Raw genomic sequence first — 25616 nt, 5'->3', positions numbered from 1 at the left:
TTTAACAGATAAAAAAAATAAAAGTAGGCCATGTTAGTTTTAAACAGGTAATGAATAGTCAGTTGTTCATTGCATTTGCTCTAAACAATCAAATCTGCACACCATGCTATTATTGTTTACTTTGAACATTGTATATGTGATGAACATTATGTGGCTTTTCTCATTTAACTGCATTTTTTTGACTCTCAGAATGGTTTTTGGCCTATAAATGGACCTTGAGAGGTAATTCTTCCTTTTAGTTTGCTCACAAGGTTAAGATTTTTCAGTCAGTTTTGTCTATTTACATGCTTTGACTTTTCCTGTGGACCTGGGAGGTGACTATGAATAGATTGTTAAAAGGCTAATTAATTCAAATGTTTCAGACAAAAATCTGCCATTTGTGTCCCTGCACCTGTGTCTGAAGTGTTTTCTCAGAGAATAATTAGCCATGAACCTTTTATTCAAGTATGTTTTCTTGCAGTTTCTTTCTTCAAATACCGTTTCACCAAAGCTAATGATTATTAAATGCATTTCTGATAGAAACTTTGGCAACTTAGGGCAACAAAAATGGGCAATGTTGCCTGGTCATTTTTTATTTATTTTTTTGTCACAGAGCTAAAAGGGCATGTTTATCTTGACCACAGTGGCCAGGAGATTTGGTCCGTCTCCAGAACGGGAGAGTGAGCGGTGTTATCAGACTCTGACGCAGAAGAGAAAATCAAGTATTGTGATGCGACTGTATTTCTTATCTAAGACTGAAGCAGCTGTAAGTTTGTTTCAGCGTTATAAAACCATCTCAAACTCTCACATCTGAAAAAAAAAAATGTGATGCTGACGTCACAAAAATGGTCAAGGCCTGGGAAGCACATTTGTTGAAATACTAATCTGATGGTTAGAGGTTTCAACCTCTTCTTAACAGATCAATAGTGATATGTATACATGTACATTATATATTTTTTTATATTAAAGTGACACTTTTAATCAGCAAGGATGCATTAAATGTTCAAATAAATGCTGTTCTTTTGAACTTTTTGTTCACCAAAGAATCCCGAAAAAACTGTTTTCAACATTGATAATAATAAATGTCTCTTGAGCAGCAAATCAGCATATTAGAATGATTTCTGAAGGATCATGTGACACTGAAGACTGGAGTAATGATGCTGAAAATTCAGCTGTGCATCACAGGAATAAATTACATTTTAAAATATATTAAAATGGAAAATTCTTTTCATTTGTAATAATGTTTTGCAGTATTACTGTTTTTACTGTATTATTAATCAAATAAATGCAGCCTTGGTGAGCATAAGAGACTTCTTTCAAAAGCATTATAAATATCTTAAGTAAGCTGTTCAGCTCCAGAAGACTGCGGTAGATCCCCTGCAGTAATCAATGGTGACGATTTTAAAGACACAAATGCTGACATCATTTGTCAGATTATGAAAATCTCTGATATGCAAAGGAAATGCAACTTCATACATTGATAAACTGAACAGACTGTATGTCACTGTGACTTAATGATAACTTATACGTACATAGTAAATGTACAATTGTGTGTATGTAGCTTCTGTGCTGTGTCTTTGAAGGCTGCAGATTTGTCACCTGTGAAACTCCAGATAAACTCTAGCGGTCCTCTTATCACTGCTCAAGGGCAGAGACTGTGCGTTTTCAGCTGGACAAACCTCACGTAAAACGATACATGACTAACTTTGTATCTCTGCAGTGTTACATTACCTGAGTTACTCTCATCAGTGAATTTACATGAAGCATCTCCTGTTGCGGAGTAATTCCAGTATTTTTATTTTTTTATTCTGCTCTGTAATATGCTTTTTAATTTAAATGTCTATTTTATCTTTCTTTTTTTCTTTGTTATAAGTTAACAAATGACAGATACTAATACTGTCACTGACAGCAACTTACAGGATTTTATCAGCAATTGTAACTAGTTATAAATGTAATTATTTGATGACGTTGTAAAAGATGATTTTAGTAAAAATGATTTCTCCTTTCGAATGATTATGTAGGTCAATCTTAGACTAGTAACAGACTTAAAAGGGTTTGTTCACCCAAAAATGAAAATTATCTCATTTACTCACCCTCAAGCCATTCTAGGTGTATATCTTCTTTCAAACGAACACAATCAGAGATATATTTAAAAATATCCTTGCTCCTCCAAGCTTTATAATGGTTGTGAATGGGGGGGGCCACATTTTGAAGCCAAAATAAATGCATCCATCCATCATAAAAGTAATCCACATGGCTCCAGGGGGGTTAATAAAGGCCTTCTGAAGCAAGGCGATGGGTTTTTGTAAGAAAAATATGCATATTTAAAACTTTATTAACTATAACTAGCTTCCAGCAGACGGCCATACACATCAATTTGCGGCAGAAGAGTGACCTCTGACTCGACGCATGAGGATAGAGCAAAACAAAACACCGAATTAGAAGGCTAATTCATGAATTAGAAGGCTACAATTATAATTTTAAAAAAGAGAAATGTCAGGGGATTTTGATAGAAGAGGAGCTTGAGTTTGTTGCCCAGCCCTATTTGTTTGAACCACGAGACACGTCTAAGCTTACGCTACTCCTACATCCTGTGTTATACATTGCAGTAGTTGACTTGCGCAGTATGCGTACGGTCGTCCACTGGAAGCTAGTTATTTGATTTTATGAAGTTTTAAATATGGATTTTTTTCTTACAAAAACGCTTCCCTTCAGAAGGCCTTTATTAACCCCCTGGGGCCGTGTGGATTATTTTTTATAATGGATGGATGAATTTTTTGGGTCTTCAAAATCTAAATGGTGGAAATGGTGGAATAAGTGCCGCCTTCTAAATATGAGCCAGTCGCCATTTGGTAAAGTCATCAAGTCACTGCGGATGCCTTTAGAAGCTCAGGTTGCTTTAGAAACAGTCAGTGTTCTGAGTTGCCCTTAGGAGTGCACATGTGCATTGGCTGGTCTAGCCTGAAAAATGTAGGTTTTTAATCATGATTTAAGTGTTTAGAAACAAAATTTATGAGACAGTTGTTGTCAGATTTCATTGGTGATTTTAAATATAAAATTTAATTGTAAGCCTGATGAACAGCTTCGAAGAATTTGATGTTTCAAAGAAATAGGAGTTGCACTTGCATGACCGAGAGGCATTTCAAAGATGGCCTCAGAGTGAATTGACTTGCCTTAAAGGGAACTTTTTTTTTTTGCCCTGTCCTTGTTCTTCTTGCTTGTTTACTCTCTTATTGTTGCTGTGAGCTGCTCTCCTACAATGTCAAAAATGCTTCAGCTTTGCTGACTGCACTCTTACTAAAGACCTTTGTGAAGAACATCCAAGTCATAACACCAAACTGCACCAATGCATACCAAAAAGAAACGTATTTCATGTTTAGATAGTGATAACACACCAAGGCTGTGATGATATTATTTATTCACCGTAAACAGACTAATGTTCTTGCCTTAGAGGTCACTGGGATGATATCTAATGATCCAAAAGAACCTTAGAAACACACAGCTTTCAGGATCCTACAGCTCTCACTATAAGATCTGGAATCTGTCTGCATCGTTTAAACTGGAGCTGATTAGGGTGTTGGAAAAATATAAAATATTGCCATAAAATGAAAAGCATGTCCTCACATTTTTTTAATTTAAATTTTCTTTCCAAATCTGCTTTGATTTGGATATTTCACAGGTATTAGAAAAACCTAATCATACAGAAATATACAGACCATAAATTAAACATAAAAAAACGTTTAAGAAAATATATTCACTGATATCAGTAATCTTTTATAAAAACACATTTGTCACATTTACATTCAAAATGACTTACTTAAGCCGTCAGTGTTCCCATATTGAGTCTTTCAAGTCTATAAGAGTAACATACAAACACTTTCAACTGCCACCCTCAATTTGCTTTGAACCCATTTACCCAAACACAGAAGTCAATGCTAGGAGGGAAGCTGAAAACAAAATGGAAAAATACAATTCATGTTGTATTCGACATATGTGAAACTAGTACAACCCATTTTCAGGTACACACACACTCTTCACTTTCATGGCATCTTGTCTTCTAGTTTTTCTTAAAGAGTCCTCAGTTTATACTTCTGCAAGGACGGAAAAGTCTTTCTTAGAAAAGGAAGATGATTCATAGAGTCCACGCAGATCCAAATAGAGCCATGACTATCGGATGTGGGAGATAAATGTTGGTCTTGATGTCATTCTCCCAGTGGCAGGATGTTGGTGTGTTGAAGGGGGTCGGTTGGGTGTGTTGGTGTTTAGTAATACTGAAACTCTGTTCCACCGGTAGAGCGTCCGCTCTCTGAGTCTATGAGATGCAGCTTTCTCATCTCTCTTCATCTCTGCAAGCTTCTGGTATCGCTGCTGAAACACCAGCCAAAACTGATCTTCCTGCAACAAACAAAAAAGGATAGTGTATAATTTTCATGGAATTTGCTGGGTTTCAAAGTTACAAGGTTTTACTTTCTGTAACTATTGGCAATATTAATACATGTGACTTTCTTTCTTTCATACAACACAAAGGTTTAATTTTTTACACTTTTTTAAGCGTAGTCAAAATAAACGAGGACTGGTTATCAAGCTCCAAAATTTAAAAAAAAATGGCTATAAATTATCATATGACTCATGCGCTGTATTGGAAAACTTCTGAAGTAGGGATGATCAGCCTCATCTTTAATGATGGGCTTCAAAAAACATGAACAACTTAAATGACACTGTAATTTAATGGACAAGAGTGACCAGTATATTTTTAAAAATATCTCCTTTTCACAGAAGAAAGGAAGAAGGAGAAGACAATTTTCATTTTTCAACTATTCCTCTAAGGGGCCATTTACACGACACCATTTAAAACTAAAAATAGAAAACATTTTATGTGTTTTGGCTGTTCCTTTACACAACAGCATTTTGGGGGCCTGAAAACACAAACTTTTGAAAATGGGTTTCAAAGTGAATTTTTTTTGAAAATTATACCATTATTGTCTCAGTGTAAGCTACAAAAATGCAAATTTGTTAAAACACTGCGCATGCATATTACGTGTTCAGTCTATAGGTGCGTAGTTTTTCTTTACAAAGTGACATCGCCAACTACTGGTCTGGCATGAATAATACAGCATTTTTAATCGTTTCGCGGATCAGTGCGAATTGGGATCGTTTTGACTACGTCTGTATGCAAAAAACTTCTCGGTTTTTAGTACACTGTTGTGTAAACGTACCCTAAGCCAGAAGTCTTCAACCCTGCTCCTAAGGGACCAACTGTCCTGAAGAGTTTAGTTCCAATCCTATTCAAACAGCTAATCAATCAAGGTCTTCAGAATTGCTTGAAAATACACAGTCAGGTGTGCTGAAGTAGGTTGGAAATAAACTTTGCAGGACAGTGAGTCCCCAGGAGCAGGGTTGAAGACCTCTGCTCTAAGCTTTACAAAGACAAAATCGGTTAAATAGGATCTATGTCTGCCTATAGAGTTGAAGTCTCACCACAGTCTGCTGCAGAGATACAGGGACGTCACGGCGCACCCTCTTGGGTTTGGCACAATACGACTCCAAATGCTGGAGGTCACATCCCCGCACACAACACTGCTCGACGATCCCTTTCCCACGAGAGCGAGGACCGCCGTTACGGGCTGCTCCAGGTTTGCCTAACCATCAACAGACACAAAGGAAAAATTGTAAGGTTTTAATGCCAGTTATGTTAATGAGAGTTAGTTGCAACTGTTAAATTGGTGCGATCACCTAAACTACCATTCAAATGTTTGGGGCCAGAAATTAGAAAGAAATTAAAACTTTTACTCAGCAAGTACCCTTTAAGTTAATGACAGTAAAGACTTTTATTTTAAAATTTCTATATCAAATCAATTGTTCTTTGTTCTCTATTGAACTTTCTATTCATCAAAGAATCCTGAAAACAATGTATCACGGTTTCCGCAAAATAATAATCTGCCCAACTTTTTTTTGTGTGTTTCTTAAGCAGCAAATCAGCATATTAGAATGATTTCTGAAGGATCATGTGACACTGAAGGCTAGAGTCATGATGCTGAAACAGCAATCAAAGGAATAAATTATATATTAAAATATATATAAAAAAGTTGTTTTGAATTGTAATAATATGTCACAATATTACTGATTTTACTGCATTTTTGATCAAATAAATGCATACTTGCTGAGCAGAAGAGACTTCTTTCAAAAATATTATAAAAATCTTACCAACGCCAAAAGTTTGAATGGTAGTGTATGTAGCCAACTGTTAGGATTGAAAAGTATAACATCTGTCAGTGACAAACAATACCAATTTTTGTGAAATAGTTGAAATAAGAGTCACTGAGACCGTGTCATAATGCTCCTTTTGAGAAAAGGGAGTGAATGAGAAAATGGGAGAGAAAAGTATCAAGGTGGCCTTGGATATGGAACAGGGTGAAAGGGCCTCAGTTAGTAGAAATAAAAAATGTTGATATCAACAACCGCAAATCAAGAGTACATGTTGGTGTGGTAACTTATAATGTCATTTATGGAGTGTTTAATATCATAACTATAACTTCAAGCCACCCACAACAGAAGACGGTTACTGTTTGCTATTGGTTGTTGGGGTGATTTTCATCAACACCATAATGATAATGCCTTGACTTGATACCACTGTCTGTATCTTCAGGGCAAGGCCACTTTAAATACACTGATACTAATTGTTATGAATATGATATGATGTTGTGAGTGAGATTAAAGATTTAGAGACATGCAGGTCACTTCTATATCACCGTGTCCACACCAAACCAAACGGTTTGTCCCGCTTTGACCCACACCAACACACATCTTTGAAAACAGATTTGTTTCTGCAGTATCCAAATACAGGACATCAGAAACGTAAGATGAAGATTGCAGGAGACTCTCACCTCTGTAAAAGCCACGGTCTCCACACACAAACTCCAGGTCAGCGACTAGTTCCCGTCCACAGCGTGCTTTTGCCGCTTCTCCGGCGTCTGGCAGAATCAGGACGCAGTATAGGGAGCAGAGGACGCACACACTTCGCCAGCTGGGCACCTGCTTAATCAGAAACAACAAACTCTTAGCCACCTGCATATTATCAGAGAGATGCACTCCTATTTGTCAAAGCAATAAACACAATTCTTGACGCATGACGTTCTGAATACATTTTGTTTTGCAAACCTTGAGAGCATGTACGAAAAGTCAAGATGGCAGTGCTCTGCAAGACTGTTGCCTTACAGTCTTAAAAATAGAGGTTCTTTATTGGCATCTATGGTTCCATCCATGGAACCTTGCCATTGCACAAAAGATTCTTTAGATTTTTAAAATATTCTTCAGACAAAGAAAAAAAAAGGGTCCTTTCAAGAAATGTTCACTGAAAGGTTCTTTTGGGGGACCAACAATGGTTCTTCTATGGCATCGCATCCCCCCCCCCCCATTTATATTTAAAGGGATAGTTCACCCAAAAATGAAAATTCTGTCATCATTTACTCCCCCCTCAAATTGTTCCAAACTTGTATAAATTTCTTTGTTCTGCTGAACACAAAGGAAGATATTTGGAAGAATGTTTGTAACCAAGCAGATCTCGCCCCCCAGTGACTACAATAGTATTTTTTTTCTTGGTTACAAACATTCTTCCAAATATCTTCCTTTATGTTCAGCAGAACAAAGAAATTCATACAGGTTTGGAACAACTTGGGGGGAGTAAATGACAGAATTTTCATTTTTGGGTGAACTATCCCTTTAAGAGCATAGAAGAACCAATTTGGGTTCCCCGAAGAACCTTTCAGTGAACATTTTAATCTATTGAACCTTTTTCCACTATAAAGAACCTTTTGTGCAATGAAAAGGTGTTAAAAGTTCTTCATGGAACCATCGATGCCAGTTTGTTCACACAAAAAGCTGCTGACTCAGAAAATGACTTTGCAAAAGCGTTAACTGTTTTGACCTTTTGATACGATGGCGTGCACTACAGATCTATATTTTCCTACAACCCACACGACAAAGCAACGTCATAATAGCTCCCTAACATGCAAACCTGCATTGGAGGCAGTAATTGTTGGTCACAAAAAGGTAATTTGACTCATCCATGGAAACTAGTCATTTAGCAAAAAAAGAGGAAAGTTGTTTTGACCATCTTTTATGGAGTCTTTACTGTCAGTGGAGTCTTTTTTTAAACACCTCAAAAAAAAAAAAAGCAGCATGATGTGGTCTTTTCCCCCTAAATTCTACATCCAGATAACATGCAACAGGTGTAATGGTCTTTGATTTGAAAGCCTGATCCTGGGTCATCCCATTGTAAAAGATGTTTCTAGTTAAGTACATGCAGAGTCTTACCTTCAGCATGAATCCTCTAAGCATCTGAAGGCGTCTGGCATGACAGGCTGGCATTCCGTCTGATGGCATGTCTATTTTTTTATGGTTTGGTCTCTCTAAAGAGCTACTGACGTTCTTACTCCGGTGTGCTCTTATAGGAGGACCGGGAGGGGATGGGCCAACGGCACTCACCCGGACACATCCTACCCTTCCCTCTACACTCAGATGACACCTAATCACAAAGCTTGTCTTTTACTGAAGACGCATGAAACTACAAAAGAAATCTGATTAATAAACAACAACAAATCAAAATTGACGTATCTATCTGAACATTTATAGCCAAGTAATGTAAAAGGGAGGTGGTGCATGAATTTATCTGACAGATACTGTCCCTTTAGAGAAGAATATATAACTTTGAATTGTCATCATTATCTTATATAACGGATTCCCTGCAGCATGACATTGAAATCCATCTTAAGAGTGACGACAACAGAGAAAGAAGCTATCACAAGTATATCTCAGCAAGAAGCTGGTTAAGTGATTTTGGAGTGTGTAGGCTTCAACTGAAATGATAAAACAACGGTACGCATTCACGGCCAATCACTGAGTACACACTTGTGATAAAATAAAGACAAAACGTTATGTTACCAGTCAGATGTGTGGGTACATTAATAACTGGAGGTACGCTGTACAGCAATTGGTTTATAAAATAAAATGACCAATGCTCAGTATGACACAAAACCATTTTTATTTAAACTATGGACCAATAAATGAACCAACTGACTCACTGAATTATATTTAATTTTAGCAGTAAATCAAACAGATATTCTGATACCTGTGCAAAAGCAAACTCTGCTAAATTATTCATTGCATTGGCATTTTTTTTTTTTTTTTGCCATTATTATTTTATTTAAATGACAATATTTGTGCTATCAAATAATGAACAATTAAATTAATGAACCTAACCAAAGTTTTAGACATTTCTTCTGCTGCTCAAATGAAATTATGCATGAAGAACTTTTACACTGCTTGAACAGACATCTTTGGCAAAGTCTGATCCTCTAAATCTGATCCGTCGGCTTTGTATTAAAGGTGCTGAGGGCGGCTTCCTTCTTTCTCAGCCGAGCTCGTAGGTTGTTGATTTTCTCCTCATGGGCCAACTGTTCAAAATCAAATGCAAGAAAGCTCTCAGCTCTGGGGAGCAAAGCGGCCTCTAAACGCTCATTGTCATCCTCGTTCATCTCTCTTTCTCCACCTGCTGCTTCGGGCTGGTCTGAGACGGTAGATGATGCATGGATGATCTGGGATTGCTGGAGGATGTTAGGCTCCTGAATGGACTCCAGATCCTCAGGAGGTTTGGGTGGGCTACTCACTGACCTGGACTCTGAGGCTGCCTCACCTTCCTGTTAATTCAAAGGCAAAATTCATTAATAAACATCAATAAAATGGGATCAAAAGGGTTTCTGAAAAATTTCAAACAGCACCAAATGATCTAATCACATTTAAAATCATGATTTTTAAAAAAAAAAGTGATTTCAGTTATTTTGCAAGTCACCAAGTGCTCAAGGTTTAGCTGGTTAGCATAGTCTAGTTATTCCCTGCTAGTAGACAGCATAACTACACCATTCTGAAAGCGTCTTTCTCCATTGACAGCCATTTAAAAGTAGCTATGTATTCTAGAGAACTTTTAAAAATTGGGTATACTGCCTGGCTTAAAAGGGTTAGTTCACCCAAAAATTAAAATTCTGTCATTAATTACTCAGCCTCATGTCGTTCCAAACCTGTAAGATTTTCGCTCATCTTTGGAATGCAAATGAAGATCTTTTTGATGAAATCTGAGAGCTTTCTGTCCTTCCATTGACAGCTACAAAACTGAAACTTTGATGCTTCAAAAAGTTCATAAAGCGATTGGAAAACCTAAATTATATGAATTGAGTGGTTTAGTCCAAATTTTCTGAAGAGACTCGATCGCTTTTTATGCTGAACAGATTTAATTTAGGCTTTTACTCACTTATAAAAAACATTGATCAGCGAATATAAACAGAAGCTCAACCGAACCTGAATGATGCGTGAGAACAAACCTCTCGTGGAAGATCAAACGTGCTGCATAACACATTGGTTATGCAGCACGTTTGAGCTTCCGGAAAAGGTTTGTTCTTGCGCATCATTCAGGTTCTGTGCGACATGAGGGTGAGTTATTAATGACAGATTTTGCATTTTTGGGTGAACTATCCTTTTAAGTAATTGGCTAAAAAAACAGGGGTGCCAACAATAGCCAGGTAAAATGATTGACAGGCATTGAACATTTGTGATCGGCTACATTTTTCAATTAGCCAAAAAAGGCAGGCAATTTTTCAGGACCCATATTTTAGTTCTCAGGCCATTTTCTGCATGGCATTCAAAACCAAAAACATTTACAGCACCTTTAATCATGATTATCATGCCCATCTTCAAGACTTACTTTACACAAAGTAAAATAAAAGATTAAAGCCTGACCTTTTGACACTCTTTGCCCAAACAGCATTGCTCAGGCATTTCTTCAGAGACTTCGTGCAATTTTGGTGAAATGTGTGGGATAATGTCAAGATCTGTAACTGGAGCCTGACCATCCCGAGTCTGTGGAATGGAAAGAGACATGCAACAATCAGAAATCCAATAAATGACCTAAAGCAAATCATGCTCGATATACCACAAAAAGTGAAAGTTTTTAAATGTTTATAGCTAATGTAAAAGGGATGTTGAATTTATTTGACAGATATTGCCTCTTTAGAGATTCTTTATTATGTAAAAGCATACACAGTTTTGAACTGTCATCATTACATTATATAATGCTGCTTTCGAGATTCCAAGCAGCAAGAAATTGAAATTCATCTTAAAGTCACCCTGAAATCAAAATTTTAGTTTTTTAGCTTTTAGTATGAATATGTTAGCCTTAAAGTTATGAATAAGCTGGTGTGTTCCAAAACAATGACAAAATTCACATTTAGGAGATATAAGCATTCAAAACTTACAGTCTTTCACTTCCACTAAAATGGATCATGGATTTTCATGAGATCACATCGCACTTCAGTTTCTCGAAAAATCTTCGGTCTAATCAAATGCTCTCTAGAATCTGAAGTCCCGTCTCCTCCTACACTCTAACAGACGCTGAAGCCTCGGCTGAAATTGGTCATTTGCTCACACAAATGTTTTTTTCTACATGGTGAATGGCACATAGTGCACTATATAGAGGATAGGGAATGATTCAGACAGTGTAAATGTGCTTTCCTTTGACGCAGGGCTCCAGACAAAAAAATTAATTAAAGAGCCACTGGCTCCTATAGGAGGAAAAAACAGGCGCCAAATAATTTTTTTAAGAGCCACACAACAATGAACTTAAAATTTTAAATCACTTATTTTTAGTCATCCTGTTGTGTTTATATATCTCCCCTTTACAGTTTCAGCTCTTTCATCTTGTGACTTTTCTGGGAAATGAATGTCACTATTTTCACTTAATACTATTATAGTTTTTGTTAATATTTTGAATCCGATTAGATTTTTATATTTTCTGCTTTCGTTTTTTGTTAAGTTTTAATTTTTTTTTTTTTTTTTAGTTTTTGTTGTTTTTAAACGTCTGTTTAGTTTGTATAGATTTTAATTTTAGTATTAACATTTATTTCAAGCAATAAAAAATGCTTTTAATGGTTTTAGTTGACTATAATAAGCCTAATGCTAGTAAAATCTTTATATTGAATAATGTGTCAAATAATGTTCTTAGTCCTTCCTTCCTGAAGCTACAACAGTTTACTTTGAATCAAATGAAAATAAATATAAATATATGGAAATAAATATACAAATATATTAAATTTGGTTTGTGTAACCAAATAACAAACAGGGGCAATTGATATATATACTGCTTGACTTTGATTACTTTGAAATACAGCAGGACTCTTATTTTGAAATGTCTGTGCTTTACTTTTGCTGCTCATTCAAGTTCAGATGAGGATTAAATAATTACGTTGCCACAACCGTTTACAACACAAATCGGTTGACAAATGTGCGCTAATCATTGAATGCGAGCTGCTCTGAAGAACGCACAACAGCACCATCTTTTGACTTTAAAACATGCAGCGCTCACATTTGTTTAATGAAATTAATAATAATCACATTTGGGAGTATCGCGATTTGTTTTTCCATCCACAAAATATAAGACGCCTTAAAATGACCGTTTATACTCTTGTTATACTGTTTAAGGCACTAAAGACTTTTAATGACCTTAAATTTATCTGATGAGCATGAGCATGATTGATATTCAAAACGGTAAGCACGCGATGCATTGTGTGTGTATCTGCAGTCTGTAGAGCCCTTTTGAATGACGAATATAGATGAATTTATATGAAGAAATAGGCAGTTGTCTCCTTTACGCAGGAGCAGAATGGTATGTTCAAATCGGTTCAAATGCAGCTGTTTTGCACCGACGCAGGTGACAACACAGTCGGCTTTCATCAGCTCTAGTTCTTTGGCGTCTGTTTGGTGTGAAATTTTTCCCTAATTGTTCATATTTCGGCGCTCTAACTCAGTGAAACATTCACACGCAGCATCTCATTTAATTACGTCAACACAGCAAATGATGTGATAGGCTACTGGTCACGGAACACGCAAATAACATTCAAATTTTAGTCATAACGTGTGAATTTGTATGGTTGCCAATGGCGACCTCACCAAAAATATCAGTGGCAAATTAATATTTTTAGTCGCAAATGCGACCGTTTTAGGCGCAGTCTGGAGCCCTGTGACGCGAATGAAGTCCGTTTTCACGTTAGTATCACATGAACCGCCGCAGCGCACACAGTCTGCTCTGGTCCAGAGACACAAGAGCACAGAGCGGATCATATGTGCGAGTCGGCGCAGGGCACAAAACGTATCGGACCCATTTGAATTCTGCACAGAATGCTGCATTTTAAAGCGATATAAAGGACATTAGGAGGAGAAACAGTTAGAAATTAGAAGGAAACAGAGGTTTTACTGAGTCTAACCGAGCTGGCCGAGCTGTAACATAAACAAATGCTATTGGCTATTTTAAAAAAGGGGCGGGGCTGTCCGATATATCGCCCTGTCTTTCTGTTTCAGTTGAAATTACGTCAACACATTGAATAATACCAAAGTCTCTTTAAGACAAGTCATTTCACTCGGCGGCCATCTTTGAAACGCCTCTCGGGCATCCTGGGCATCATGCAGCTCCTATCTCTTTGAATGGGGAAACATCAAATTCTCCAAAACTGTTCGCCAACCTTACGATTAAATTTCATATTTGAAATCACCAATGAAATCTAACAACAACCGGCTCATAAATTTAGTTTCTAAACGCTCGAATCATGACAAAAAAAAAATGCATTTTTCAGGCTGGATCAAGCTAATGCGCATGCGCAGACCTAAATGCGCGTCTCTTGTGCCTCATTTCGGAGGCGCGCTTCTGACTGTTTCTATAGAAACCGGTGCTTCTAACGGCCGCTGCAGTGACGCGATGACTTTACAAGTCGGCGATTGGCTCTTATTTTGAAGGCGGGACTTATTCCGCCATATTGCGCGTTACACTTTCTCCCATTCAAAACAATACGAGTGACATTGTGTTATTCTATAGTCTTTGATAATACTGCGCGTTCCTACGCTCTTCAGTGGGCCTTTAAGAGTGATGATGATGACAGAGAAAAGTTCTCAGAAGTAAAACTTAGCAAGAAGCCAATTAAGTGATTTTGGAGTGTCATATTTTTTAAAATTTTAATATCAATGAACCAGTTTAATTTAACCATCTAAAGTTATTCAAAATAGGTTTTCATTTCAAAATAGTTTTGAAATTTAAAGTCAGTTTGTTACAATGAAACAAACCTGATCCGAGAATTTCATTTCATTTCCTGCTTATTTATATAGCCCTTTATACAATACAATTTGTTTCAAAGCAGCTTCACATTATTAAAATGAAAGATGATGTTAATTTTGTAAAAATCATCACTTATGAAACAAATTAAATTTCAGCTGTAAAGCAGCTCTACAGAAGGCAATAGTGTCGTTATTCAGCTCAAGTCAGTTCAGTTCAATAAGTGTCGATATTGCAAAGATAGCGTTGTTATTTAGCTCAATTCAGTTCAAAATTGTTCTCATCCGATAGTGTCAGTGCGGTGCAATATTACTGAATATTAATTTGTTTTTTAAACCTAACTGAGAATCATCACATATTGATCACATTTACACCTTCTGGCATTTATTCCTTTTTTAGGACAGACTGCAAACTATAACAAATGAGGGAAAATGTCCTACCTTGCTCTGTTGTGATCTGGGTGAAGTGTCTGGGAGTGGTTGTGCCTGACAACTAGGTGAGACGGTAGATGATGAGTGGATGATTTGGGACTGCTGGAGGATGTTGGGCTCCTGAATGGACTCCAGATCCTCAGGAGGTTTAGGTGGGCTACTCGCTGCCCTGGACTCTGAGGGTGCCTCACTTTTCTGTTAAAGGCAAAATTAGTTAATAAACATCAATAAAATGGGATCAAAAGGGTTTCTGAAAGATTTCAAACAGCACCAAATGACCTAATCACTTTTAAAATCATGAACAATTTGTTTTTTTACGGATTTAAAGGTACTGTAAGGGATTTCAGTTATTTTGTAAGATGTCCTACCTTGCTCTGTTGTGATCTGGGTGAAGTCTCCGGGAGTGGTTGTGCCTGACAACTAGATGCAGTGTTTATCTGGTGCTGTTGACTGGGAGAAACCGGACACACACCTGAAGGTGCTGAGGGAGAGTTTTGCAGTCTCACTTGCCTGCAACGTGACTTCCTCACTGAGAGGAAGATCTGGCCATTAAACACAATGATGGCATTTCGCTCAACTGAATCCCTGACGCTGGGCTGAGAGGCCGCTTCAATCTCCTGCCCTGAAAACTGTATTTTAGGCTTATGCGTTTTTAAAATCGCTTTTAAGACCTTAAAGGCAGTGATGCTGGAACTCACAACAGGCAGCAAAAACTGGCCTGGAGTTATTTTGGTGACCAGCGGCCTGTGGGGAAGTGTTTCTCTGCTGTCCTTGCCCACGGCCACTTCTTTTTCCCGTAGCTCAACCGGACAGATCCACGTCACTGTCTGCGGCATCTGTTTCTCTGATTCATGTTGAGACAGAGCGACACGGATCTTCCTGGCCGTGGAGCTGGACAGGGACTGCACAGGGATGTTTTTGACACACGTTCCTTTGGGAATGTAAACAACAATGTTCTCCATGCAGGACATTCTGAATCACAGAAGAGTTTGAACCTGTGGGATTGGTTGAATAAATCTTTCATATTATTGCAGTCTGATGAGTTTTTATATATGTTTTTGCATTTTATTATTACTAAACAACTAAATAGCCTACTCAACATACAGAGGTGGCAAACTTAAAACCTCAGTTCATAAAATATTTAAGTTCAATAAAATAGCCTTTAAAGAGAGGTTACCATTGTAACTAGCAACATCCTCGCCACTTAAGTTTTTGTTACTAACGCACTATTACCATTAAAGGGGCAATGTATTAGAATTTCCATGTAGTAATGCCAATGTGTAATCAGCTTCTAACGAAACTTTAAAAAAACGAGACCTTCTCTGACTTCCTATATTATCTATGAAAGCCTGTAGAATGATTATTATGTGAAGGACTCGGGACGTTTTTGCCGGGAAAATCAAAAGGATGTGACGTTTACGTGCGATCCTCTTTTCTGTTCAATGACAAATGAAACGAATGTTATATATTAGGATAATGATAAGAGTAATTGCTCATCGCTGTCATTTTTTATGGGTGTTTATTTTGTTATTGACAGTAAAGTGCGCAGTACATATTTACATATTCATCTAAACATCAACAGCGTGGACGGCGTCGGGATGTTCGTTAACTGTGTACCGCAGCAGGTATTTTCAACTTCTTTTTACCCCTAAGCGAAGAACGAAAAATAACTTCGCCTTGAGTATAATAATATCGGGGCATTGAATCACGTTCAGTCTCTTGTACGTTACGTGTGCACATTGTTGTACAACAATACACGTTGCTGGTTGCAGATCGCTTAACGGCCACCGGTGTCGCTAATAATAAGGGTTTCTGAACTCTACACAGCTCATTTAAATAAACAAAATGACAGAGAGACTGCAAAAGACTTAAACACTTTTAAAAAACGATGCTGTATAAACGTATTAAATATTTCTACAGTGTTAACTGAAGGTATTTTGTAGGAAATTATTGTTACCATGGTGAATTTTGTGGATTTGTCGTTAAGAACGACCAACAATCATTTAGCTGACAAACAAAAACAGGAAGCGCAAACCAAAACTAAAAACAAATGTTGTCATATACCCAAAATTGGTCACTTCATTCGCAGCAAAGCGGTACAGTCAAGTCTCCACAGCAAAGATCACAAATGGAATTCATACGGTTCTTTTCAATGAAATAAACCTGTTATTAAAAATCTGCAGGTACAACTCTCTGCACTCAGCGAGGACTTCCGGAGAAAACTTCCGGAGTTTGGTCTTTGGTCTTAAGTGTCAAAATAAAAGTCATTGTTAGACAAAAGTTTAATGTTAATTCGATATAGAAATTGACAAAAAGTAAAACAGTTGGTAAAGATTAAATGATTGTTCATTTAAAATATAAATCCTGCCATTTACCCCTTTACTCACTGTTTTAATCATTTTAAATAACTATATTAGCGTCCACACCAATGCACGCATAAAGCTCTGCAGTTGTCCTCTGGCGCTCTTTTATAATCGGTTGGATTCTGATTGACTGTCAATGTTTTCTCCGCTGGAAAATATAATATAAAAAGAAATGTAAAAAAGGGCAATATGAGAATTTTTTTTTTTTATAATTTACGTCGTGATCTAGTATTATTATTCCATCTTTCCTTGTCATTTATGATGTTACATATTACAAACATTAATATTAGCTCTCTGCTTTAGATTGTTGCAGTTAGCTTTCAGTTAAAATCTGATGGATGGACCATTAAATAACTTAAAACACTAAATCAGTCTCTGGTAGAGTATGTGCACTGTTCTAAGAACTGGAATAATGCAGTGAGATGCATAAATTTATGGTAAGTGTTGCAAAATTTGAATTATTAATTCATTTAAATGTGATTATAAAAGAGGGATTAGGATTAAAGGGTTCCACATGATCTGATCTGGTTAAAAATATTTGGTTGCGTGTCTGAAAATCTATAACGATAAACAACATATTTTGGACATTAGGATGCCTGTTCAAACAGTTACTAGTGACAGTATAATTCACATTTCCCCTTAAGGTTGTCTCTGTGTATGTCTCCTAAGTATTTCTTTTCGTTTGCTGATCTGCTTCACTGACATGATAATACACCATATTGTATATTCTACAACAGTGTGTCCGATTTTTTACAACCATCATCTTTGTGTACTATGAAAAATGTAAGTCTCGTTTCTTTCTTTTTGAACAGTGGAATATGTGTTTCAGGAATGGGTGAGATGCTCTTTAAAGACAACACAATGCTCTTGCGCCATTGCTTGTCATTTCCAGGAAGTATTGTAAGATTTTCCTCCAATGGTTAGATTTTATTTTATTTATGCTGCTGATATATGTTCTTTAATTTCATTTCCTTTTTTTTTTCAGTTGGACATACACATCACACTCTAACACAGAAAACAGAGAGAGAGGGCCACGTGTGGAACCAATGAGAACATAGACACGGATTTTAACAACAGCAAACAAACAAACAAATACACATACATACAGACTTACGTCATACATACAAACATACTTAGTTATATAAAGCTAAACGATGAAGTATCATAACTGGAGTAATAGCAACTGTAGTATTAATTGTCGTAGTTTTAGCAGAAATATAACCACTATAATAATTGGAACAATAATGTTATTAATTAAAAGGCGAAAGGAGTTATCCCCAAATAAACATCTTCTTTTTTTTTTCTTTTTTCCATTTGTACACTTTCGTTAGGCTCACAGTCTTTAAAATCTTTAGTCAGAGTCCACTCCTACATACATGTAGATCCACTTCGGCATTTTGGGTACTTGTTCAAGTGCAACATACTGTATGAGAACATAATCGGTCACTTTCATGCGGAGCGGGATTGTCTTTGGGTCACACAAGATACTGTAAAGAACCACTGAAACATTTTGAAGCAGTGAATCTGTGATAGTGATAGGAACAAAGATTAGGTACAGAAACATCCTGTTTCTCTGCCACACCAGTCCTTCTGGCTGGCAGTCTCATCTCGCCGACCTCTGACCTTTCTTCAGAGGCACGTCTCCAAGCTGTGCAGAGGGCTCGCGGGGCAGGGGGAGACGTGCGGCGCCCCGTTGTCGCTCGAGCCCAGGTAGACGTGGCTCTCGGCGGCGTTGTTGTTGCAGTTGAGGGTGACCGGCAGACTCTGCTGCCTCATTGGGCGGGACGGGTAGCGGGATCGCGGGGGCCTCTGGGGCTGAGAGTGAGGGACGGGGTGACGAAGCGCCACACGCACGTGGTTATGATTGGAGCGTTCCGATTCGTCGTCCACGTCCGTCTCGTCGATCAGGGGGATGTTGTGGACCGAGTCCGTGATGATGAACTCCGGGTGCGCCTGGAAGTCGTGAATGGAGTTCCGCGACTCCGGCCGCTCGATGCCGTCATACAGGGAACTACGGAAAGCTTTCACCACCCGGATCTATACGTCAAGGGTGCAGGGTAGGAGATGTCAAAGGGAAGAAAATGGAGGGATCGAAAGGGACAGAGAGGTGGAGAGAAGTTTAGTCCCCCTTTTGCACTACTCGCACACTTTCAGCTAGCTGACCTGCGAGAGCTGAAAGTTTCACATCCATTAAGGCCTTTGGTGCAGCAGGCCTTTGAAAAAGAAACAAAACTCCACAGCCATTCTATAGGCCTCTATAGAATGATGCCCAAAAACATAATTGAAATCCAAGTTGTAATTACAAGAGGAAAAGGAAATCTCAAGATAATACAACAAGACAGAAAACACAAATCGTTCCAATACCATAAATATCGAGAATATGGTCTGTCAAAGCAGCCTTAGCCCCCTTTCTGCTTTTCATTTAATACGTGGATCTAATGAATGACTCACCAATTTCAGCTTTTTTTTTTTTTTTTAATGGTAATGATCGAAAAGTTAGATTTCTTTTCTTTAACCTCTGATGTAAGACGTCAAATTAGTGAGCACAAAAAAAAAAATTATATTACCAAATAAATAAAATAAGACATGTATGTCTGCAAAATTCAAAAATAGTATTACAACTTTCACTGTTGCCAGTTCAATACCAGGTGATTAAAATCCATGGAACACTGATAAAAACAAAAAACACATGCGAACAAACAACAGTAAACACCAAAAAACAATGATTTTGAAGGTACACGCCACCATGTGGTACAAACACACACATACACACAGTGTACACAGTACACACACAAAAACACATGTTTAGAACATAAAAGGTGAGGTTTACACTACACAACATACAGGAAATAAAGACATGCGTATTCACATACTGTTGGTGCTGACAAACTCTGTAATACGGATTCAACAGTCTTGAAAAAACAGATTGCATTAGTGACTGTAAGCATTATTTATTGTTCTGACATCAGTTTTCTATTCGTTACATTTATAGGGTATATTTGTAAGTCTTTTTTTAAATCCACTTTCAATAAATCAATGGAGAAAAAAAATGATATAACATAAAGCAAGGTATCATTGATTATATTAGCTCAGTCTAATATGAGGACATTTAGAAGATTTTGATTGCCTTGTTTTGGAAAGAAAAAGAAAGAAAAACTAAACTCTCTATGCCCTCAAAAGTATGAACACATTAAATGGGACTTGTCTCCCATGCAACCATGCACAATAATTCAAGTTTCCTCTTCCCGTTCATGCATGGCATGCAAGTACACATTCAATAGAAAAAACAAAATCAGTAAAATCATTGATCAAATTGTTCCATATTCCTTTTTCTGACGTCCTCGTTCTCGTCATGTGCGATTCTACAGCAGCCGTGGTGAAAATGCATCTTCTTCAAAAGAAACCATTCGTGTGTGTGACCATGCATGTTGGACCGTCACATTCATCGGACAGGATTATTTTTCCCCGTTCTCCGCATTCTACATGCATAGCCAAACCACGCTTGGGAATGACCACAAAGCAATGTGACTGACAGAGGGAGGGGACTTCACAACATGGACACAACAGCGCTTCTGCGGCTTTGTTTTTCCAAAGAGCCATTTGTTTTGTGGTTCCTGCTTAATTTAAAGCTACGCAGCAATGACATTGTAAACTTTCGAGTATAAGGCCCAGAATTCGTAATGGTTATGATATCAAAAGAGGAAAAATAAAACATTGTAAATTAACTGCAGTGAGGAATCGGCTAGTCTTTTGTAATTCAGGCACTGGATGGAAAAACAGAAAAGGGATTGTGTTTGAACAGCTCCAAACACATCACATCAGAACTCCTCATGACAGACGGCAGGAGAAGGGAGGTGAAACACAGACGTTTGATGGATGGAAGTCTAATCCTACGGCACAAAGTCATTTCCTTTTGTTGTGGTGCGACGGCCCAACAAAAGCTTTTGAGAGGCAGCCCTCTTGTTCAACATCACCAAAGTATGTCTACATTATTTTTGTGAAAATATAACTATAAAAATATTAAATGAAAGTTATTTAGCTGGATCTTTCCCTTCTTTGTTGGAAATGAAAATTACCCTGTAATTTACTCACCCTCAAGCCATCCTAGGTGTATGTGACTTTCTTCTTTCTGATGAACACAATCAGAGTTATATTAAAAATATCCTGGCTTGTCCAAGCTTTATAATGGGAGTGATTGAAGTCCAAAAAAGTGCATCCATTGATCATAAATGTACTCCACAAGGCTCCGGGGGGTTAATAAAGGCCTTCTGAAAGGAATCGATGCATTTGTGTAAGACAAATATCCTTATGTAAAGCTTTATAAAGTAAAATAACAAGCTTCCGGTGCAACAGCCATATGCATTCGACGTACGCCCCAAAAAGCGCTAACTTTTGCGACATAGTACACAATAACATGACGTACTACACATTATAAAATAGGACATAGCGTAGAACGTCATGGCATTGTGTAATGCGTTGCATGGAGTACGTTTTATGATCGATGGATGCACTTTTTTGGACTTCAAAAACTCAGCCTTCTATCACTCCCATTATAAAACTTGGATGAGCTTTTTTAATATAACTGATTGTGTTTGGCTGAAAGAAGAAAGTCATATACACCTAGGATGGCTTGAGGGTGAGTAAATTATGGGGTAGTTTTCATTTTTGGGTAAACTAACCCTTTAAGCTAAGATAACATAGCACAAAATGCTACAAGACAATGAAACGAAGACAAACACAAAAAAAGAACAACGGAAAAGAAACACTGGACAAGACTGACAGGACAGGATAAGACAAAAAAAAAAAACCCTCTGTTAAAAAAGTGAGGACAAAATAGAAAGTGAACTCGTACTTTCATTTTAAAGGTTCATAAATAAAAGCAACTGAAGATTAACATTAAAGGGGAAGTGATAATGAAACTAAGGGGGTTCCAGCTGGGCTAATGCTTGGTGGTCTCTTTGAAGGGATTTGGAAACGCTAAGACGCAGCTGTTTCTTTAGACCACAGAAAAGATCGCTTCTGGTACCTGGAGGGCAATGTTGATGTTATATTTGGTGCATTAAATGCTCATAAACAAATCGCTGTCTGTGAGAATGACTTTCAAGAAGATTGTGTCCAAAACTATAGCTGTTTTGTGACATAGCAGCAGATAGAAAGAAAGATTTTCTAATGTGTAGAAACTCAAGCAGCAACAATTAGCAGGACATTTTCATTAGATGACAAGTTTGGCAGGTTATAACACGAAACCTGTGAAGAGAGAGAGGAGAATCTGAACAAGGCGCACAAAGACAGTGCAAAAGACATGAGCAAAAAACATGGCACACCGTAAGTATGCTTTTTGTCCTGAACGGGATAGAAAAATGTTAGCATTATTAATGCTAATATCCCTAATATGAAAATGGCAGCAGAAACCATTATGGGCTTATACTCGCAGGTTTACAACAGTCAACCATTGCTTTCGTTGTTCCCATGTAGTCAGCTTTTGATTTAGCAAACAGATGAAACATCTCCACTTTAGTTTCTCAATTCAGTTCAATTGTTGTTTGGCTCTTTTGAGTGAAATTCCGGTAGCCCTTTATGGCAACATTGATTTGAGGGTGAATTATTGGCAAAATCAAACAACGGGAGAATCAAAAAAAGGCAACAATAAAAAAAAACATCTTGGCAGCATCAAGCCAGAATAAACAGCAAGAGCAAGAAATAAGTTATGAGGTAGCAAGGAAGAAAGGAAGAAAGAAAGGAAGAAGAAAGAAAGAAAGGCCACAAACTAATAAGCAAAACAAACTAATAAAAATGCACAAGTAGAGAGATGAAGCAGATGCTCTGATGATAATCTGCTCTCTCTCTCTCGCACACACTCAACATTCAGCAGACTAGGTGCTTTGAAGGCAGGCAACAATGCACGTGTGTGTGTTCATGTATATGCTAAGCCATCTGAGTGCACGGGCTCTACGAGGTGCCGTTAACGGAATGTAAGGACTCACTCCCGGGGGCACCAGTTGCATTGGCAGTGGAGAGAACTACGTGAGAGGGAGTAGAATTATTGGTTACGTCATGGAGTTGGCTGAGCACTGAAGAGCGGCGTCTCACTGCACCCTGAAACGAACCACTTCTCTTGAAGGTACTCACTACCTCCATCTGCAGGAGAGAGAGAAGGACATCACACAGACAGGCGAATGAGCTCAATGAAATGAACAGGACTGGGGGTTTTGGGGAGGAACGTCTTGCAGGAAAAGCAGCATTTCATAAATTGACATTGTGCATGCCAACCATTTAAGGGTGTTTCTTCAACTATGAGCACTTTATTTATTTTTATTTTTTAAAACAAATGGAATTAAATTTTCTTTCACTTATATGAAACGCGAATTAAAACTGGATTGGAATGTTTTTGAAAATCATAAATTGTATTGTTCTACCCTTGAAAGACCCCAAATTCTTTATTAAAATATTAATTCTAATTATATCTTCTAATCAAAGTGAAATAATCATAAATAATTTCAAAATTTATTTAATGTATAGATTTTTTTTTTAATCGTCTCTCAGTAGTGGGCTAATTTCCATCACAACCAACAATTTTGTCACTAGTAAAGTAAGCAAGGAGGGTAAGTGAAAAGCATGCTTAAAGTCCCCCTGTAGTCAATAATTTTATCTCTTAAAACTCATATTTAATCACCAAAATGACATATTTAAACGTTTTTTTCCAGTGAAAAAAAATTTCTTCATGCCTCAAAATAGCTTGAATGTAACTCTACACATATGACTCATTTAGTATACGCGGATCTATGAATATGCAAATTAGCCCCGCCTCCACTCGCTCACGCCAGCTCAGAGATCCACTCGGTCAACTTACTGAGGTAAACGCTGCACAATGGTATCACTCTTTACAACATCAGAAACATAACGGTTATTAATATGATTAGCCTTTTGCTTGACTATGTTATTAAACAGCTAATAATGTGTTGCTAATGTTACACAAACCATGTTCCCGTTCTTCATCTCAGAGTCAGACAGCTGCCTTCCACCAATCAATATCCTTACAAATGCTTTGAACATCTCAGAACGTGGGTGGAGAAAGGTATTTAGTTCATCATAACATTGTAATATACATCATACACGCGCCATATTGCTAAATCTACACAATTTTTCATATCAACAGAAAAATATACCGGGATAACCTGGCTTCTCTCAACTCCCCTGCTAGTTCTCTGTTAATGATATGCTAAAGCCCGCCGGCACGTTGACGTGATTGGTTACAAGGTAGTTTGTGACGTCACAAACACCAGTGATTTCAAATCATGGGCATGAGTCTTTTTTTTCACTGCAGTTTTAAGAAGAAAATACTCAGCAATGGTGTTGACATATGAATTTGTTCATGGTTTGTCTTAAAGCATATTAAAAACACCACATAGACATATAAACAAGATTAAAAACTTGATTTTCACCACAGGGGGACTTTAAAATAATGAGAAATATGAGACGTGTGAAGAAAATAATAAACGGAAACATTTTAGTGTTTAGTTTTACTTTTTATGTTTTATTATAATTTCCAATCAAGCTGTAATTTTGTGAAATGATGTAAAAAGGATGAAAATATTATTTATTTGTCTCCGGTTCGAGTCCCGGCTGAGCCACGAGTCCATTCTGTGTCAGTGTGGGTTTCCTTTGGGTGTTCCGGTTTCCCCCACAATCCAAAAACATGCAGTATAGGTGAATTTGAGACACTAAATTGTCTGTAGGTGTGAATGTGTGTGTGTGTGTGTGTGTGAGTCCCAAACCATGTAATGTGAAGGGTTGAGGAAAGACCTGGTGACCTACCACGGAAAAATCATCAGCAAGAAAATTCATGGATTCATCTCTTGCGTATGGTAAGAGATGGCCCATAGAATCACCAAGAGTTGGATACGAACGAAATGGTTAATGAATGAATTAATTTAGGATACATAAATAGCTATCCATGAAATTAGACTTCCCAAGACAAAGTTATTTTTTCACAAAAATGATTAAAATGTCATTGTGGAGGAAATTAAATTTGTTGGTTCAGAAAGTAAATGCAAACGTGCCTATACTTGAAGAAACACTGTGCATACAAACCATAATAATATTTAAAAATTCAAAAAGGCCAATAATAGTTACCAAGGAGTGACATAATACATGGAGATGCAAGTAGAAGAGCAAAAAGGACTGAATAAAACAGCGTGATCAAGCAGCAAAGAGAATTAAGGATGAAGTGAGGGAGAGAGACGTTAAGATTTACAACACAGAAAGCTTGTTAAATATTAATATTTCATCCATTTATAAAGGCTGAAGAAAGAAGAAAGAAAAATATGTTTGAGTTATGAGAAAAGTAAAGTTTGAAGAAGTGCGCAAACTAGAGCACAGAAGGCATTTGGTATATTTTAAGGCAGTATGTGTCTACACAGGAACAGCTGTCCCTGTCAGAAACAATGCAAAAGCGACATTAAAACAGACAGGAAAAGACAGAGACTGAACGTCACCTGAGTCTGAATTCGGTTGAGACCTCGGAACCACAGGATCTGTCCTCGTCTCAGCTCTCTCTCAGCATAGTCAATCTCGTCCTCATCCTCAGCTAGATCTTCATCCATCATCTCGTCTGGAGCCGGCCCGTGGCCCGCTTCTTTCAGACACTTCAGCTGATGTGTTGGCACTGATGCTATCACCTAGGGGGAAAAAACAATA

General features: G+C 37.5%; 3 protein-coding genes across 14 annotated transcripts in view; all 3 read right to left on the bottom strand.

The window, feature by feature from the left end:
- Positions 1-3596: 3596 nt before the first annotated feature.
- On the bottom strand, positions 3597-8782 carry igf3 (insulin-like growth factor 3). The gene is made up of 4 exons (XM_051902244.1): positions 8293-8782; positions 6864-7011; positions 5458-5618; positions 3597-4374 (listed from the first exon to the last, which is right to left on the bottom strand). The coding sequence occupies exons 1-4, from the start codon at positions 8359-8361 to the stop codon at positions 4147-4149; spliced, it is 606 nt and encodes a 201-aa protein (XP_051758204.1). The 5' UTR covers positions 8362-8782; the 3' UTR covers positions 3597-4146.
- Positions 8783-9002: 220 nt separating this feature from the next.
- Positions 9003-17671, bottom strand: si:dkeyp-110g5.4 (uncharacterized protein LOC561637 homolog). Of its 2 annotated transcripts, XM_051902240.1 has the most exons (5): positions 16621-17671; positions 14925-15551; positions 14566-14751; positions 10768-10887; positions 9003-9674 (listed from the first exon to the last, which is right to left on the bottom strand). In XM_051902240.1, exons 2-5 carry the CDS (start codon positions 15525-15527, stop codon positions 9333-9335), a joined length of 1251 nt encoding a protein of 416 aa, XP_051758200.1. In that variant the 5' UTR covers positions 15528-15551; positions 16621-17671; the 3' UTR covers positions 9003-9332. The 2 variants fall into 2 exon arrangements, with proteins under 2 accessions (XP_051758200.1, XP_051758201.1); XM_051902241.1 differs by lacking the exon at positions 14566-14751.
- Positions 17672-17825: 154 nt separating this feature from the next.
- Positions 17826-25616, bottom strand: part of atp2b3a (ATPase plasma membrane Ca2+ transporting 3a) — a 30352-nt gene continuing 22561 nt past the window's right edge. For 5 of the 11 annotated variants that reach the window (XM_051902226.1, XM_051902227.1, XM_051902231.1 and 2 more), the window contains 3 exons: positions 25415-25597; positions 22971-23057; positions 17826-18956 (listed from right to left, as the gene is read on the bottom strand). In XM_051902226.1, the coding sequence (XP_051758186.1) occupies positions 18549-18956; positions 22971-23057; positions 25415-25597 (678 nt within the window). In that variant the 3' untranslated portion in view covers positions 17826-18548. Of the gene's footprint in view, positions 18957-19510; positions 23058-25414; positions 25598-25616 lie in introns of those variants that run through there. The other 6 variants (XM_051902230.1, XM_051902232.1, XM_051902233.1 and 3 more) reach the window with 3 other exon arrangements.

This window comes from Ctenopharyngodon idella, chromosome 8 (assembly GCF_019924925.1).
Source record: "Ctenopharyngodon idella isolate HZGC_01 chromosome 8, HZGC01, whole genome shotgun sequence".
Classification (NCBI taxonomy): Eukaryota; Metazoa; Chordata; class Actinopteri; order Cypriniformes; family Xenocyprididae; genus Ctenopharyngodon; species Ctenopharyngodon idella.
This window is presented reverse-complemented; position numbering and strand designations above follow the sequence as displayed.